Raw genomic sequence first — 18,772 nt, 5'->3', positions numbered from 1 at the left:
CCTGGGATCAAGCCCCGCATCGGGCTCCCTGCTCGGCAGGAAGCCTGCTTCTCCCTCTCCCAATCCCCCTGCTTGTGTTTCCTCTCTCACTGTGTCTCTCTCTGTCAAATAAATAAAATAAAATCTTTTAATAAAAAAATTTAAAAAAAACTTAAGGATATTAAAAAAAAACGAGGATATTTAAGGAAATCAGAGCCCATATTATAAGTAGATAGAAGCATGTGCCTTTCTTGTCCCACGTGCGTGCACACACACATACACACACACTGCACACACACACTGGCTAATCATTTCTCCTTTGGGCTTATAGTTCCAAGAGAGCAATTTATTTTTAATTCTTAAATCTGAAGCCTAAGCCCTATATGACAGGGACATATGAGTACTCATTTATTCCTTACTCAAACCCTTGAGTAGTACTAGAAAATTAGAACTGTTCTGTTACCAAACTCTTGGGTATTATTTCCCCCTTTCTTTTGGAACTTCATACCCTAGTGCCTAAATGTTCATTTAGCTAAAAGAAAACGTATTTTGTTTGTGTTTTTAATCCCAGCTCCTACATGGGCAGTTATTTTATTTTTTTTAAGATTTTATTTTTTTGACAGAGACACAGCGAGAGAGGGAACACAAGCAGGGGGAGTGGGGGAGGGAGAAGCAGGCTTCCTGCAGAGCAGGGAGCCCAGTGTGGGGCTCGATCCCAGGACCCTGGGATCATGACCTGAGCCGAAGGCAGACGCTTAACGACTGAGCCACCCAGGCACCCCTGGGCAGTTAATTTGAAGAGTAGCATGTCTTAAAGATCATTCAAAAGAATATATTCCTGGATGTGCCAAACATAGTAAGGAAACTAAATGAACCTGTGAACAGCCCTTGTTGTGAAATACTGATACATGCTCACTTCTAATTATCAGGAAGAGAAAAGTGAGTTTCCAGACTAGTCAAAACATTACTCAAGTATTTCATAGTAAATATCACAGCCTTAAGAGTCCTTCTGAATAAACTGGCTCAACTGAATATTTTGTAAAAATTTATTATCACACAAGTCTACAAAATATCTTCTAGCTTTAGACATCAGTAGGATAACAGCAGTTTAAGCTTCATATTATCCAGTGATTCTTTTTTTTTTTTAGATATTATTTATTGATTGAGAGAGAGTAAGTATGTGTGTGAGCTGGGGGAGGGGCAGAGGGAGAGAGAGAATCTCAAGCAATCTTCTCACCGACTGTGGAGCTATACTTGAGGCCAGATCCCACAACCCAAGATCATGACCTGAGCTGAAATCAACAGTCCGACACGCCTAACCAACTGAGCCACCCAGGCGCCCCTCCAATGATTCTTTAAACCACTCTATATATCTGGCAGGGAAGGGATGGGTATGTTTGCATTTGGGTTTTTTTTGTTCTTCTTCTTGTTTACTTTTCTTAATTTTTTTTTTTTATTTATTTGAGAACGAGAGAGAGAGAGCACGAGCAGGGGGGAGGGGCAGAGGCAGAGGGAGAAGCAAACTCCCCGCTGAGCAGGGAGCCCGATGCGGGGCTCAGTCCCAGGACCCTGGGATCATGACCTGAGCTGAAGGCAGACGCTTAACGACTGAGCCACCCAGGCGCCCCTGTTGTTGTTGTTTTTAAAGATTTATTTATTTATTTGAGAGAGTGTGTGCGAGCAGGGGGAGGGGCAGAGAGAGAGAATCTTAAGCAGACTCCCCGCTGAACACAGAGCCCCACATGGGGCTCCATCCCACGACCCCAAGATCATGACCTGAGCCAAAATCAAGAGTCAGGCGCTCAACCAACTGAGCTACCCAGGTGCCCGTATTTACATTTGAAAGAAGTTTTTTTCTAAATAACAAAACTACTTTAGAAGACTGGTGGTAGTGATACATCCAAATATATTAGAGTTTAATCTGGAGCCAGAAAACACCCAAAGCAGTCACCATCTTCCTCTTGCCCTCTGCCCCAGCTAACCAACATTCTGAAGAAATCACACAAGATTAAATTAGATCCTGTCTCAAGCCAAACATTGTTATATGTACTCTAGCAAATTAACATACTCATACTTTGTATTTTCTCAACTATATCCTTGCCTCATCTGTATCAATTGTATTTTTACATTACTGACCGCTTCCTGTCCTTTCCTTTTATAGGATTATAGCTGGACAGACATCCGCTGCCCCTTTGAAAAACGAAGAGATGCAGCATGTGTGTTTTGGGACAATGTAGTATACATTTTGGGTGGCTCTCAGCTTTTCCCCATAAAACGAATGGATTGCTATAATGTCGTGAAGGACAGCTGGTATTCCAAACTGGGCCCTCCGACACCTCGAGACAGCCTTGCTGCCTGTGCCGCCGAAGGCAAAATTTACACATCTGGAGGTTCCGAAGTTGGTAAGGACTGACTCGGTATTTTTCTTTGGGGAAGGTGTTTTACCAAATATGTTTCTTGGCTTTCATATTTACATAAACAGTTGGTGGTGTCTTTTTGAGATAATTTAAATACATATCTGTCACATTTTAGAGCCCATTTCCCTGACAGTTTACCTTACTTTTCTTAAAAAAATCCTTTTACAAGAACTTCAGCTTCCTCGATTATGTTAATTGTCCCATTTTTTCCTCACACCATCTGGATTTTAGTTCTATCTAGATTAGTTTTATTTTTTTAAAGATTTTATTTGTATTTATTTGTGAGAGAGGAAAAAGCCGGGGGGGGGGAGGGGCAGAGAGAGAGGGAGAAGCAGACTCCCCGCAGAGCCGGGAGCCCGACATGTGGATCAATCCCAGGACCCTGGGATCACGACCTGAGCCGAAGGCAGACGCTTAACTGACTGAGTCACCCAGGCGCCCCTGATTAGTTTTAGATACATAATATTAATTTGCTTTAAAGATTTCAGTTTGGCTCACTCCATAGACCCTTTAAAATCTCTTTATTACATTCACACTTTTAAAATCTGTTATACCTTATTACCTTTTCTTTCTTTGTATCTGAAAAAAGTAAGAATGATCTTTCTCATTTGCTTTTATTCTTTAAATATGTAATATAATGGCTGGTAGTGGTGTTTTATGCTCACTGAGCAGAACAGGGTATGGGTTTGTGTGTAAAAAATCTTTCTCGTCAATGGGTAATTTGTTAGTGTCCAGTGGTGGTCTTTTTCTAAATGAATAAGTTTTCTAAATGGATATTCTAGGTACAGACTAGATTAATAATAGCTTTAACCTTTTCAAATAATTTCTTTAGCTAAATAATGGGCTTATAAAGAAAACTAGGAAGACCAAGTAAACCTAAGGTGTGGAATTCAAATGTTAATTAAGTCCTTATTTTCTTTGAGATTTTTATATTAGGCCAAAGAATGTTTTACTTTTGGTCAGCATATTTATGTTTTAAGTTTTTACTCTCCCACAAAATATCAAATGAATATTAGAAAAATTAAAGATTTTTTAAAATGTGACTTAAGAAATGACCTTCCCCCCCAAAAGCATTTTTTAGAGAATGTCTAATACAGTATATTTCAAATACAATAAATCCTAAAGATAATAGAAAGTAACTGTTCTATAGAAACACTTTTTGTAGAAAGTAGAGTAGGTAACTTTATATCTTCAGCAATTACTAAGTTTTTTAGTTAAGTAGTAGTTTCTCATGTCTGCCATACACTGTGTATTTCCCCTTAATATCAACCAACTGAATCTAATTGAAAATATTTTAAAAGTTAAAAAGAAGTTATTGTTAATCAGGACCATTGCTTCTTCCATTTGTTACTCCCTGAACTTTGCTTTCTGTAGACTTTGACTGTGATTGAGAATTTTAGGGGTGGTGGTGTTTTTGACTATTAGCAAGAACTCCAGGAGTGGGAGATGAGATACGATTTGGTTAAATTTTAATTTTTTTCTCAGGAAGGAAAAAAGCACTTGTTGCTTTATTAGTATCATTTCTAAAACTCTTTATTGAGCCCCTATAATGAGACAGGATGTATATGTTTTGCTGTTAAAATGTGTAATCAAGGGGCACCTGGGTGGCTCAGTCAGTTAAGCATCTGCTTTCAGCTCAGGTCATGATCCCGGGGTCCTGGGATCGAGCCCCACATTGGGCTCCCTGCTCAGCAGGGAGCCTGCTTCTCCCTCTCCCTCTGCAGCTCCCCCCACTTGTGCTTGTGTGCGTGCACTCTCTCTCTCTCCCAAATAAATAAATAAAATCTTTGGGGAAAAAAAGTGTAATCAAAGCACACCAGAGACATACAGTGATATCTTGAGAGTATAGTCAAAAATGGGCCAGCATGACTTCAGGGCTTACTCACACAGCCACCGAGAGTAGTCAGGAAAAATAGTTTTGTTAATGGTGCAGTGACTACTATAGAATGTTAAATGATAAACTTTAGAATATTATCAGATAGTAGTTTTCGGAGTCTAAGGTATGGATTTACCATCTATAAATAGCTATGCTTTTCTCCTCTATAAGCATTTAAAGTTTGAATAATTCCCATCATGCATAACTGGGCACGAAGACATATGTAATGTTACTTAATTTTTCTTCTGAAATCAAACCAATTTCCAATTACCAATAAATAAGTCTCTCCAGCAGATCCTTTTTAAAAATATTTTTCTAAGGTCCATACAAACAGGGTTAGCTTTTTCTTAAGTTATTCCTCCATTTTGCTGTTATCGTTAAGTTTAGAAAAGACTACAACTTTGGGGGCGCCTGGGTGGCTCAGTCAGTTAAGTGTCTGCCTTCGGCTCAGGTCGTGATCCCAGGGTCCTGGGATCGAGCCCCACATCGGACTCCCTGCTCCGCGGGGAGCCTGCTTCTCTCTCTCCCACTCCCCCTGCTTGTGTTCCCTCTCTCGCTGTGTCTCTCTCTGTCAAATAAATAAAATATTTAAAAAAAAAAAAAAAAAGGGAAGAAAAGACTACAACTTTAAATTCTTCTCTCCAGTAACTAATGACCCAGCTCTACCGTCAGCTCACTCCAAACCCACACATATACTAAGTGAGGCATGATGGAGCCCTTTTTCTTTTACAGGGAACTCAGCTTTGTATTTATTTGAGTGCTACGACACGAGAACCGAAAGCTGGCACACGAAGCCCAGCATGCTGACTCAGCGCTGCAGCCACGGCATGGTGGAAGCCAATGGCCTGATCTATGTTTGTGGTGGAAGTTTAGGGAACAATGTTTCTGGGCGAGTGCTGAATTCCTGTGAGGTGTATGATCCTGCCACAGAAACGTATGTATCCATTTAAAAGTCTTATTTTAAAATCATCTGGGAATAGACCTGTTCTTAACTCAGTGAAATTATGCTGTGTATAATTTGTCTTTCAAGTAACTTCTTTATTTAGATATGTGTTTGTAAACTTATGTGTAGAAGTGTATGGGAATAACCTTATGCATAACTCATTAAAACTACACTGTGTATAAAACAAAAAACAAAAAAAAGTCTTATCTCACAGTTAATTATATTCTATAAGCTCAGAGGAAGAAGGTGGCAAAAAGTAGAAGGAACCCAACAGAAGAATTTAGTTCTTGTATTAAGAATGTGTACACACTTTTGAATGAGCTGGGTTCGGGACATGTTTATGTCCTGGACCCTCCCTTCCTCTGTGCTTTAAGAAATGACTTGACCTTATTTACCCTGTGGGAGCCCCTCTCTTTCTGTTCCTGTTTGTGCAATAAATGCCTATGAATGAGACAAGTCTGACTAATTCATCAAATTCATAAAATATTTTTGTTTGAGGTCAGGAAATGTAGGGGAGATGGAAGAAATTTACAGTCAGTAGTAACTTTGCCTTTATTTTTTTTTTAAGATTTTATTTATTTATTTGAGAGAGAGAGCAAGCACGAGCCAGGGGAGAGGCAGAGGGAGAGGGAGAAGCAGGCTCCCCACAGAGCAGGGAGCCCAATGCGGGGCTCGATCCCAGGACCCTGGGATCATGACCTGAGCCGAAGGCAGATGCTTAACTGACTGAGCCACCCAGGTGCCCCATAAATTTGCCTTTAATTAGAAACATTATATATTGATTTGTGTCATCATACCCCTAGGTATAATGTCTTAATTCTGAGTTCATGCTTACTAAAGTATGTTTCGATACATATTTATTCATTATGATTATTCTTAAATCTGGGAAGTAAATAACTGCTTTTTAAAAGGCAAAATCCAGGGGTGCCTGGGTGGCTCAGTCATTAAGCGTCTGCCTTCGGCTCAGGTCATAATCCCGGGGTCCTGGGATCGAGCCCCACATCGGGCTCCCTGCTCGCCGGGGAGCCTGCTTCTCCCTCTCCCACTCCCTTGCTTGTGTTCCCTCTCTCGCTGTCTCTCTCTCTGTAAAATAAATAAATAAAATCTTTAAAAAAAAAAAAAAAGGGGGGGGTGCCTAGGTGGCTCAGTCATTAAGCGTCTGCCTTCGGCTCAGGTCGTAATCCCAGGGTCCTGAGATCAAGCCCCACATCGGGCTCGGGGAGCCTGCTTCTCCCTCTCCCACTCCCCTTGCTTGTGTTCCCTCTCTCGCTGTCTCTCTCTCTGTCAAATAAATAAATAAAATCTTATGTTGAGACTAGAAAATCTCTTTGAGATCATCAAATTTACTACTTCTCAGTGTTTTTCAAAATGTATCTTTGTACTTACCTGGGCACTCTGGGGATACCCCTTATCTCATTCTATCATCCATCACTTGAGCTATCTGCCCCATCTTGTCCCAAACTATAAGAGGGGGGTGTATACCAACTCTCTTCCCTCTTATATCAGTCTCTACTTTACCTCCCAGACACCTTATGCTCAAAAAGTATTACAGCATAATGGGGCGCCTGGGTGGCTCAGTCGTTAAGCGTCTGCCTTCGGCTCAGGTCATGATCCCAGGGTCCTGGGATCGAGCCCCGCATCGGGCTCCCTGCTCCGCGGGAAGCCTGCTTCTGCCTCTCCCACTCCCCCTGCTTGTGTTCCCTCTCTCACTGTCTCTCTCTCTGTCAAATAAATAAATAAAATCTTCAAAAAAAAAAAAAAAAAAGTATTACAGCATACTAATTGGAAAACTGTGGTCTCATTATCCTGCTTCCTAATTATTTTTTCATTTCTAAAAAATCTCTTAAAGTAGAACCCATACTAGATAAACTCCAGGATTCTAAATTTTGAGATCTTTATTCAGGCACTATGAGTGTAAATCAATATATTCTTATTCATAGTAGCAGGGAAAAGGTATAAAGGAATTCTGCAACCTCAATATTTTTTAAAACTAGGTGGATATATTTAGTTTGGGGAATATCTTAAAACTCACACAAGTTAGCATTTCTTTTGTACATATTGAGCTTATGTGTGAAACTTGAATATTCTATATTCTCTTCAATGCCCTTAAATTTTCCTAAGTGAAAAGCTAGTGTGACTATAATTATCCAGATCTCAAAATGAAAAGTTATGTGCTACAATGATTTCCTTTTTTTAATATGTGATCTATCCATCTAAGTTATTTTTTATAAGAACTCTTTCCAATTTTTACAGTTTTCTTAAGTGTTTTGTAACTACAGTGGTTTAATTGGAAGCGAAGAATTGAAGCCTTATGGAAATGACATGACACAGTTGCTGCAGTCAGAATTTTAAGAAAAGCTTCTAAACACTAAAGTCCAGGTTGGGGAGAGCAAGCACCTAGTACATACTCTGCATGTGAAGTTACAGGAAGAAGAAAGTATATTTTGTGAAACTTCCTAACTCTAAACCTTCAGGAGACTTAGCTACACAGGTCTTCTTCCACTTACAGTGGGGTTACATCCTGATAAACCCACTGTAAGTTGAAAATACTGTTACCTTGAAAATGGCATTTAATACAACTAACGTACTGAACCTCATAGCTGAGCCTAACCTACCTTAAACATGCGCAGAACACTTACGTTAGCCTACAGTTGGGCAAAATCATCTCACACAGAAACTGCTTTGTAATAAAGTGTTGAATACCTCATGTAATGTATTGATTACTGTACTGAAAGTGACAAACAGAATGGCTGTGTGGGTACAGAATGGTTGCAAGTGTATCACGTCTTTACGCTCGTGATCCCATGACTGAGTGGGAACTGCAGCTCACCGCGGCTGTCCAGCATCATGAGAGTATCATACAGCGAGCCCAGGAAAAGATCAAAACTCAAAATGTGAAGTACAGTTTCTACTGTATATGTTTCACTTTTGCATTATCATAAAGTCAGAAAATCCTAAGTTGAACCATTGTAAGTCAAGGACCACCCTACATAAAAATGTGCTCTTACTTTATATCATGGACATGTGTGGAGAAGAAAGGGGTATATATTTTGAATTTTTCCAAGTCAGATACTATGTTTAATACACTTTGACAGTCACTTTGTGCGGCTCACTGCATGGAGAGGGAGTGGAGGGCCAGTACTGGCTCCCACCTCTGAGCTGAATGCTGGTCTTTTCACCTGGAAGAGCATGTGTGTTTACCCTGGGGGGGAAAAAAAGGAACAGTGTTGGGGCGCCTGGTGGCTCAGTCGTTAAGCGTCTGCCTTCGGCTCAGGTCATGATCCCAGGGTCCTGGGATCGAGCCCCGCGTCTGGCTCCCTGCTCCGCGGGAAGCCTGCTTCTCCCTCTCCCACTCCCCCTGCTTGTGTTCCCTCTCTCGCTGTGTCTTTCTCTGTCAAATAAATAAATAAAATCTTTAAAAAAAAAAAAAAGAAAAAAAGAACAGTGTTGCCCACCTCACCTTACAGAGTGCTCTGAAAATGAATGTGGCAACTGTCAAACCACTTTTAAAACAAAACAATTTTATGAATATAATTATGGCAACAAAACAGTTAGTATTTCAGAGTTAATCATTATGTCCTAATTATATTTTGAAAAGTTAAATTTAGTAAATTATTTAAAAGAAGAGATATAAATAACCATATTAAAGAGTTACACTTACGTCAGATTACCTCTTCTTGTTGCTTGGACACTTTGGTTTATGTTGGCTGTTGAGGCACAAGCCTGTGTGGCAGCACCACCTTCACATCACAGACGTCAGTCGTACGTGTGGGATCGTATGCAGAAGAAGGGATTGCGTCTCACAGAAAAAAGTAACACTCGTCTGTGTATATGAGGCTGCTACCTATGAATTAGTGTTCTCAACACTTGTGTCCACATTTATGTTCTCAGTCTTGTTATTTTTTTTTAAGATTTTATTATTTATTAGAATGAGAGAGAGAGAGAGAGCATGAGGGGGGGAGGGTCAGAGGGAGAAGCAGACCCCCTGCTGAGCAGGGAGCCCGATGTGGGACTCGATCCCGGGACTCCAGGATCATGACCTGAGCCGAAGGCAGTCGCTTAACCAACTGAGCCACCCAAGCACCCCTCTTGTTATTTTTTTTTAAAGATTTTATTTATTTAGTTATTTGACAGAGCACAAGAGAGCACAAGCAAGGGGAGCAGCGGAGGGAGAGGGAGAAGCAGACCCCCTGCTGAGCAGGGAGCCGATGTGGGACTTGATCCTAGGACCCTGGGATCATGACCTGAGCCGAAGGCAGACACTTAACTGACTGAGCCACCCAGGCGCCCCTCAATCTCATTATTTATAGTAGTGGCCATGAACAAAACAACATGCTAATAAGTTATTAAATTTGACAGAATGACAGTACTTCTGTTACTAGTGCTGCCTAAAGTTCTAAATGTACATTTGAAGGTGGACATATGAAAAGTAACAGATACTTCTAATTTGCTGATTGCTAGAGCCCAATGTTAAATTTATGTTTGACTCCTACATAAATATTAATTAAAACCCTATGTGACGGGCGCCTGGTGGCTCAGTTGGTTAAGCGACTGCCTTCGGCTCAGGTCATGATCCTGGAGTCCTGGGATCAAGGCCCGCATTCCTGCTCAGCAGGGAGTCTGCTTTTCCCTCTGACCCTCCCCCTCATGCTCTCTCTCTCTCTCATTCTCTCTCTCAAATAAAATCTTTTCTTAAAAAAAATTCTTTAAAAAACCATATGTGACAATATTAGTATTTTATATTTTCTTAAGTATCCTCCCTTTCTTTTTTGTTACCATTTTAACAAGTTACTGTGAACTAGGAAATGGATTTCTTCCAAAGATGTGTTAGTCTCCAGATATTCTCTCTTTCTCATATTCTGTTGGAGTTGAAAGGAATAAAATCCCTGTTTACCCCACCTGTAAATAAAGTTCTCAAAACCACATTAAACCTTTGTTTTCTAGTCTTTCAGGTGTGTGTGTGTGGGTGTGAACACGTGAGTACTAAATGAGCACTTAACTGGGATAACAGACCTTTCTTTTAAAGTAGTATGAGTACTTTACTTCCTGTGAACAAGTACTCTAAAAGCTTTCTCTTATTTTTCAGATGGACTGAGCTGTGTCCAATGATTGAGGCCAGGAAGAATCATGGACTGGTATTTGTAAAAGACAAGATATTTGCTGTAGGTGGTCAGAATGGCTTGGGTATGTGACATTAATTCACTGTTCAACTTTCCCAGTGAGTTTGCTGATAGCTCCTTCTCATAAATTTTTGAAACATTTCTTAAAATCTAAATACAAGCATTTAAAAAATATATAAAAAAAATAAATACAAGCATTTATCATATATATTATTATACTTATAGTTTCTGAGAACTAATATATTTTAAGAAACATTGCAGTACATTTAACATCCCTGTAATTGCCATCAGTCATTGTGACAGTCTCAGCTTCACACATTTCCAAACACCCTCTGGGTAACAGTGTCACACTAGCTAAAGGACTATTAAGTGACAAACATTTGAATTTTTTTTTTTTTTTTTAAGATTTTATTTATTTATTTGACAGAGAGAGACACAGCGAGAGAGGGAACACAAGCAGGGGGAGTGGCAGAGGGAGAAGCAGGCTTCCCGCAGAGCAGGGCACCCAATGCGGGGCTCGATCCTAGGACCCTGGGATCATGACCTGAGCCGAAGGCAGACGCTTAATGACTGAGCCACCCAGGCGCCCCACAAACATTTGAATTTTTACAAACTTTTAAATACAACTTTTAAGACTTGAATTACAGGCCCTGAATGGCAAAGTTTCCTTCACATTTTTAAACATTGCATGAAAATATCAATATTACTATTTTTTAAATGAGTAAATTTGACTTTTTATTTCCTTAAATAATTTGTAGTAAAAAATCTGAAATTATTTCTTTAAATAATAGAGAATCTGGACTGAATCTATAGTCCACAAACTTCATTTTAGTCAGTACCTTTAAGCATTACTTAAGTATAACAAAGAAATACCTTCTTCCCTTCTCCTGTCTCTTGCCATTGCTGTTTTCCAAAAACTGCTAAAAGATAAATGGCAGAAGACTTCTGAATAATTATAGTCAATTATAGTCAAAGTTAATCAGAAGGAAAATCCACTGACTTGTTTGCTTTCCCAGAACAGATAGAACATTTATAATTTTGTAAAAATAAATATACATATTTTAGGATTCAAGTAACAAGTTAAATTTTTATTGTGTTAAAGTAAAAATAAGAATAGATAGTAGATATACGGGCATTCACTGTAAGATTCTTAACTGTTTTGCATATTTGGAAAATGTTCATAATAAAATGATGGGAAGATGCAAGGAATTATTACATTAAGAGATCTTAGAATTGTTAATTGTAGTTGTTCATGTTATTTTATTCTTTTGAAGGTGGTCTGGACAACGTGGAATATTACGATATTAAATTAAACGAATGGAAGATGGTCTCACCAATGCCATGGAAAGGTGTAACAGTGAAGTGTGCAGCAGTTGGCTCTATAGTTTATGTCTTGGCTGGTTTCCAAGGTGTGGGTCGATTAGGACACATCCTTGAATATAATACTGAGACAGACAAATGGGTCGCCAACTCCAAAGTCCGAGCTTTTCCAGTAACAAGTTGTTTAATTTGTGTTGTTGATACTTGTGGAGCAAATGAAGAAACACTTGAAACATGAAAAGGGAATGGACTTCAAGATTTATCGGAGACTCAAAAATATGGCCACCAGTGCTTTGTTCCAAGAGTTTGGTTACAAAGTTTTAGTTGGGTGTTTTGTTTTTTTAAAGGAAATTTCAAGTAAAGTAAGATCGCTATAAAATAGATGTTTCTTTTATATGAATTTCCTTATTTAATTCAAAGACCATATATTAGCTGGCCACTTAACCATGACATATCTAGCAAGAAAACTTGAAAAATCATAAGCATTTGGTGAAAATACGAATTCTTGAATGAATTACACATTTGTAACTATGATTATGCAGAGTGGGGGATTGGCTCATCAGTGAAGCGGTCTCATCTTAGCTCTAGATTCTATTTTCATACATCATAGAAGTGCTCTGTAGTTAGGTCTATTTGTTTCTCTTCGGTCAAGAACTAAGAAATAGTAAGAATTGTAAGTCAAGACAGGCAACTCTGATGAAGCATCTTAGTCTCACCTAATTTTGCTTGTCTTCATTTGTTCCATATAGTGCCAAATTTATTTCATTTTAAAAGCAAGCCAGAGTGAGTCAAGGCATACACGTATTCTCTCACAGAACTTTCATAAACACATTTTGGGCTTAAAAATGTACCCAAGTCCTCATGAAATATATTCAGTCCAATTAAATATATTCCATCTTTTAAAACACAAAATGTCAAGCTTAGCACCCTCTTTAATTTATAGTACTGTTTTACCCAGTGGTTAAAAAATGATTATGCCTCTTCAGTCCTCACTGTTAAATAAAATAAAATCATAGTAAGAATGATTAGCAAAAGATAAAGCTATTTATAGCAAATTTCTAGGTTACTAGAATAGCACTGATAGTTACACAATATCAATGTTGACTTTGAACTTCTTATGGATTAAAAAGATACATGATTTCTTTTCCTTAGCAGGACACATGAGAGAGATTTGACCCAGTTATCTCCTAAAAGTTTTGTAATAATTTGAGTTCAATGTTGTCATCTCGTATTAATTGCTTTTATCTGGTCAATAAATCTTTTACAAACCCAACTACTCATTTCTTTCCTAGTAATGTTTTGCCCTTTTACATTACGGAATGTATGGGATGAGCCATGTAAAGCTGTCACCATTGGTGTTTTTATCCAATAATATTAAATATTTTTTAACTTAAAATAGACCAAGTTTTATTCATCCTTCATTTTAAATGTATTAGGCAGTGGTTGTTTTTAAAATTTGTGAAGCTGTGTTTCTAATTTTCATTGCTTTATTTATATGGGGGTTATAATCTTAAATCCTAAAAATGTTTAAATGAAAGAGATTATAAAAAGCATAATGATAGGGGCACCTGCATTGCGCAATCGGGTTAAGCATCCGACTTTTGGTTTCGGCTCAGGTCGTGATCTCACGGTTATGAGATCAGCCCCGTGTGGGGCTCCTCTGCTGCTTAAGACTTTCCTTTTCCCTCTGCCCCTTTCCCCTGTGCTCGCGCACGTGTGCTCTCTAGAAAATAAATCTTTTTTTAAAAAGTATATTTTTATTTAGGACTTTTTATGCATGTAACAGCTTCATTGAAATATAAATCACATTACACAATTCACCCATTTAAAGTGTATCATTCAGTGGTCTTTAACATATTCACAGAGTTGTGTAATCATCATCACAATTCTGGAACATTCTTATTACCACAGAAAGAAAGCCCATACTCATTAGCAGTCAGTCCCCCATTTTCCCCCGTATTAGTTTCCTTTGGCTCCTGTAATGAATTACCACAAAGTTGGTGACTTAAAACAACAGAAACTTATTCTTTCACAGCTCAGGAAGCCAGAAGTCCTAAATCAGGGTGTTGGCAGGGTTGTCTCCTTCTGGAGTTCTAAGGCAAAAATTGCCCACCTCCCCCGCCCAGCTTCTGGTGGTTGCTGGCAGTCCTTGGCATTCATTGACTTATAACTGTGCCACTTCACTCACTGCCTCTAGCTTCACATGTCCTTCTTTCCTTTGTGTCCCTGTGTTTTCATATGGTGTGATAAGGACAGCAGTCATTGGATTTAGCCAACCCTCCTCCCAATCTAGCATGACCTTATCTTAACTAAGGACATCTGCAAAGAACCTGTTTCCAGATAAGGTCACATACTGAAATTCCAAGTGGACATGAATTTTGGGGGGACATTATCCAACCCAATTACATCCCCCAGATAGACCTAGACAACCATTAAATCTTTCTGTCTCTAGATTTGCCTATCTTGAACATTTTTATGTTGGGTTTTCAATTCTGTACTCCACTGGGAAAAAAAAATGTCCAGTTTTTTTGGAGAAAAGAACATCCATTTGTCATATTACAATTTACTTATATTACTTAATTTAATACTCTCCCATATGGAATGTGCAGCACTGTTTGAAATATTTTAAATGGATTAGCCTTTTCTTTAGGCTGTATCAACTGACTAGAACACACCATTATAAGTATGTAGACAGGTTTGATGTAGATTAAACCTGGGTTTGGGGGTTTTTTAGGGGAGGTGGTGTTAGTAATCTCAGTAATTACTAATTAGTACCTATTTTCTGCCTTGGAAATATTCTATGAAATTGTCAATGCCAGGATAATGGCACAATATATTGGCAAGGGTTTTTTTTGTTTTTTTTTTTTAAGATTTATTTACTTGAGGCGGGGAGGGGCAGAAGGAGAGACTCCTCAAGCCGACCCTCTGCCAAGCATGGAGCTAGAGGCGGGGCTCTATCCCCAGACCCCGAGATCCTGACCCAAGCCGAAACCAAAAGTTGGATGCCCCAGCAAGTATTTTTTCTATTCCTTTTATCCCCCACAAAATTCCTGTCCTTCACATAAAGGGCTCAGTTTTCTTCTTAGTAAACATGGGATATGTTAATGTTCCATCCTTTGCAGTGACACTATTTTGATGACACAGCAGTTTTTAGTTTATACTTTTAAAAATCACAACTTGAACATGAAAGTTTAATGTCTTGAAAAAAAATGTTGCTATAAAAAACAGTACTTAATTACAATTGTGACCTAGCTTTCAAAAACCTGACATACAATCTTACAGGAAATTTTGATTCACAAAAATGAGCCATGTAATAATTATTAACCAAGCAGTCTATATTCCTTTTGCCTTACAGACTATTAACAGCAAAAAACTGAGATTTGCTGCCTAGGCCAGGATAAAGGAGTATTTGAAGGAAATGTTGCCTTTAAAAAAAAAAAAAGAAGTGGGGGAGGGGCAGAGAGAGAGGGAGAGAATCTCAAGCAGGCTCCATGCCCAGCTCAGAACCCGACTTGGGGCTCGATCCCACAACCCTGAGATGATGACCTGAGCCAAAATCAAGAGTTGGACACTTAACCGACTGAGCCACCCAGGTGCCCCAGAAATTTTGCTTTTTAAGGGTGACACCATTAACATACCCAACAATGTCAGAAAATTCAATCCATTCCAACATGGCACCAAACTAAGTCCCAATAATTTGGTAATATGAAGAGACATTTTCAGGTTGCATCCTTCAACATGTGCTAAATCCTTTAAATACTCCTCTTACATTTGCCTCAAAAGACCTAAAAGCTTGAATTTACTTTCATCTTCCTAACTTCCTCCTTCTCAAGGCTATTCAAACTACTTTGGGAGAAATAAAAATTTAAAAGTTTGTGCTGGGAAACTGAAATGTTACTAACTAGAAAGATTTTACTTTCCAGAGCTTTAAGCCTCTGGTCTTTATTAGAATTGAAACTTAGTCCTTAAAAGTATCACAAGATGCTGACCCCCTCCCTTTCCTTTCCTTCCCTTCCCTCTTTTAGGACTGTTCATCTGACCCTTAATAACAGCTATAGTATGGGTTCAGGATCTGATTTGTTCAATTCTTGCAGGGGATTTCTCTGATTTTATCTTCCAGCCATCTGTTGAATTTGTTTCCACTACCCATGTTTAATTTTTAAGAATACTTTTTTAAAAATAATTATTTCATATAGCATTGTTAGTGTTATCCTCTCTGAAGATACTTTAGTTTCTTTAACATTTTCTATACACTTGGTGTGTGTCTGTTTATTTTTTCTGTTTGCTTTGCTCTTTTCTGGTCCCTGGCTGCACATTTATATTTATTTTTTTATCAATATATATTTAAGTTTTTATTGCACATTTATATTTAAAATGAGACACTGAGTAAGTTGATAATTTTTGTGTGCAAAGGTGGGCCTAATTATCAGTGAGCTTCATCATATGATGAGGGAATGGCCACCTATTTTTGTTGGGAATCCATCAGATCTATAGATACTTTTCTGGGATGTTTGATTGCCAAAAAAATAATCTTCCAAACCCCTACACCTTGGGTGTGTAGGGCAAGTTGGGAAAAAGGGGACTCTAAGGCTGGCTACAGAATTTCTAGACTTCAGGCAAAGAGGACTGTACTTGACCATTCAATAAACATAGCTTGCATTGTCAGTACCATAACTTCCCCTCTGTACTTGATGTCTTGGACTCGAAGCCTCTCTTGTCCCCACTCCACCCCCCCCTTTTTTTTTTCAAGGAAAAAAACCTATCTCCCATCAGGTAGGGATAGCTGCCTAACTGGGTGGATCTATGGAGCTAGATTCTAACTGCACCACATAGAGATTTTCAGTCTACCTTTCTACGGTAACTGGTGGCTCTTAATTTCTGAGGCTTTTCAGACTTTTCAGACACCCTTGGGACATCAGGGTGCACCTTTCAGGAATGGGACTTTCCTCCTCTCTTCTAAGTAATTTACTATTCCTCCATGTGCATTCAGTCCTCACAAATTGTGGTTTGAGATTATGGTTATCTCCTAGTATAATCGAAGATGATGTTTTTGCTTGTTTTCTCTTACTTTGAGATGATTTTCAAGAGGAAAGGGGGGCAGAACTATTTTTACTGTGCCATTTTGAAATTAGAAGTTTCCTTCCTGTGACCCCACTCTTGATTTCCACCTACCCCTGCCCTAACTGATCACTACTGAATTCTGCATTCCTCAGCCCTAGGCTCCCATTGTCTCCCATTGTCTCATCAGCACTCCACCTAGATGATCTCAATTGGGATCTGGCCTTGCCTACCTCTCCACTTTCACACAGCACCCATGCCCACTCTCATTTAAGCTTCAGCCACCACTGGCATTATTTTAGGTCTTTGATCCCAGCATTGTCCTTACACATGTTGGTCTTTGCATAGACAAGAAGTCAGTGGCCACAATGAGAAACTGGCTAATACAAGGGAATTGCTCAAAATAAGTATGAATAGTGGGAACCAAGTTTCTCACTATCAAAGGAGGAAGTTAGAAATACAGGAGGAAAATAAATTCTGTGGTCTTGGGATCGAACTGGAGGTTATTAGCGTAAACTCATAGTTTCTAATACATATACAGAAATATGTACTGATGTAAATGTATGTCTATAGTATATATTTTCTAGCAATGCTCACGAAAGGGCTCGGGAGCAAAGACCTCACAACAGCAATGAGAAAATTCAAAGCTCAGATCTTGGCCTCTAAGTACCATTAAAGACCCAGAACTCCTGGGAGAAATGGCTGATTCTAGGACTAGATCAGGGAAAGTGTAAGATTGAGCCTGGAGCATCTTTTGGGCCAAGGAGTAAAGAAGTGTTCAAAGAATTAATGGGATATGTCAAAAAACAAAGGAGATTACAGGTCTCTCACTGGTCAAATTGAGGATGATTTGAACCTCAAAATAATGACAGTAATAGATTATAACCCACTGAATAAAAATAGAGTATTGGAGGCCACATTGATAGGAATAAATAAATGAAAGAACCAAAAAGCTTGGGGAGGAATGGCATTTTTATACTTTCAAAGTATCTCCTTAAAATATTATTAATAACAAAGGCGAAAAGAGTCATTGTAGTAGCTCAGCAGATACCACCTTAACCAGGTGATCAAACTGAATACCTCAGGTAATGGGACAAGCTGAAATTGTACACAACCTGAGAGGTGCAATGTGAAAACCATGGCATCACTTCCGCAATAATCCTGCCAAAGATGCTTAATCTGAATCCAATCACAAGAAAACATCAGATAAATCTGCACTGAGGAATTTCTACAAAGTAACTAGCTGTAATTTTTAATAGTGTGAAGGTCTTGAAAGTCAAGAAAAGACTGAGGAAGTGTTCCAGGATGAAGGAGACTAAAGAAGAGTAAGGCTAAATAAATAAAAGAAATATGAGTAAGGCAACAATAACTCTAAACTGGATCTTTTTCTTTTAAAGACACTGGAACATTTGGCAAAACATGAACAGAATCTAAGGATTAGATAAACGTCCTGATTTTGGTGATTGTACTGTGGTTATGTAGGAGAATGTCTTTATTTGTAGGAAATAAAGTATTTGGGTGATGGGGTATCAGGTCTGCAATACAGTCTCTTATTCTGTATTTGTAAATCTTCAATACGTTTCAAAATAAGTAAATTGATTTTTTTTTTTTTAAAGTAAGCTCTACACCCAACGTGGGACTTGAACTCATGACCCTGAGATCAAGAGTTGCATGCTCCACTGCCAGAGCCAGCCAGGGGCCCCATATATATATATATATATACATACTAGGTTTAAATAAACTTGGGGGTAGAGATTACTTAAAAACTTTAAACTAGGTTGTAGCAGTTATTCCCAGTGCTCCTGTAGATTCCACTGTACTCAAAATCCAAAGATGTGAGCAAGAACAATGGCCAATCATCTTAAACCACCAGGGACAAACCTGTAATCCGACAAAGTCATACTTATTGCCTCCTGGCAACCAAGGAGACTGCGAACCAGAGCAACAGTAGGGTGCCTCACCATACAAAGGAAAAGACAACTGTAAGATTTGTGAGCTAAGTAAATTTTAGGTAAAATTTTATAAGCTCAAAGCAAAGCAGAGCTGTGTGTAAGGGCAC

The 18,772-nt window shown here is 38.8% G+C and overlaps 1 protein-coding gene across 6 annotated transcripts in view; it reads left to right on the top strand.

The window, feature by feature from the left end:
- KLHL7 (kelch like family member 7) overlaps positions 1 to 13,026 on the top strand; it is a 68,680-nt gene extending 55,654 nt beyond the window's left edge. For all 6 annotated transcript variants that reach the window (XM_032401949.1, XM_032401948.1, XM_032401946.1 and 3 more), the window contains 4 exons: positions 2,141 to 2,381; positions 5,005 to 5,206; positions 10,302 to 10,399; positions 11,610 to 13,026. In XM_032401949.1, the coding sequence (XP_032257840.1) occupies positions 2,141 to 2,381; positions 5,005 to 5,206; positions 10,302 to 10,399; positions 11,610 to 11,893 (825 nt within the window). In that variant the 3' untranslated portion in view covers positions 11,894 to 13,026. The remainder of the gene's footprint in view (positions 1 to 2,140; positions 2,382 to 5,004; positions 5,207 to 10,301; positions 10,400 to 11,609) is intronic.
- Positions 13,027 to 18,772: the final 5,746 nt, after the last annotated feature.

Source organism: Phoca vitulina, unplaced genomic scaffold (assembly GCF_004348235.1).
Source record: "Phoca vitulina isolate PV1807 unplaced genomic scaffold, GSC_HSeal_1.0 scaffold4, whole genome shotgun sequence".
NCBI classification, from domain to species: Eukaryota; Metazoa; Chordata; class Mammalia; order Carnivora; family Phocidae; genus Phoca; species Phoca vitulina.
The sequence above is the reverse complement of the archived record's forward strand: the minus strand, read 5'-3'. Positions and strand labels throughout refer to the sequence as shown.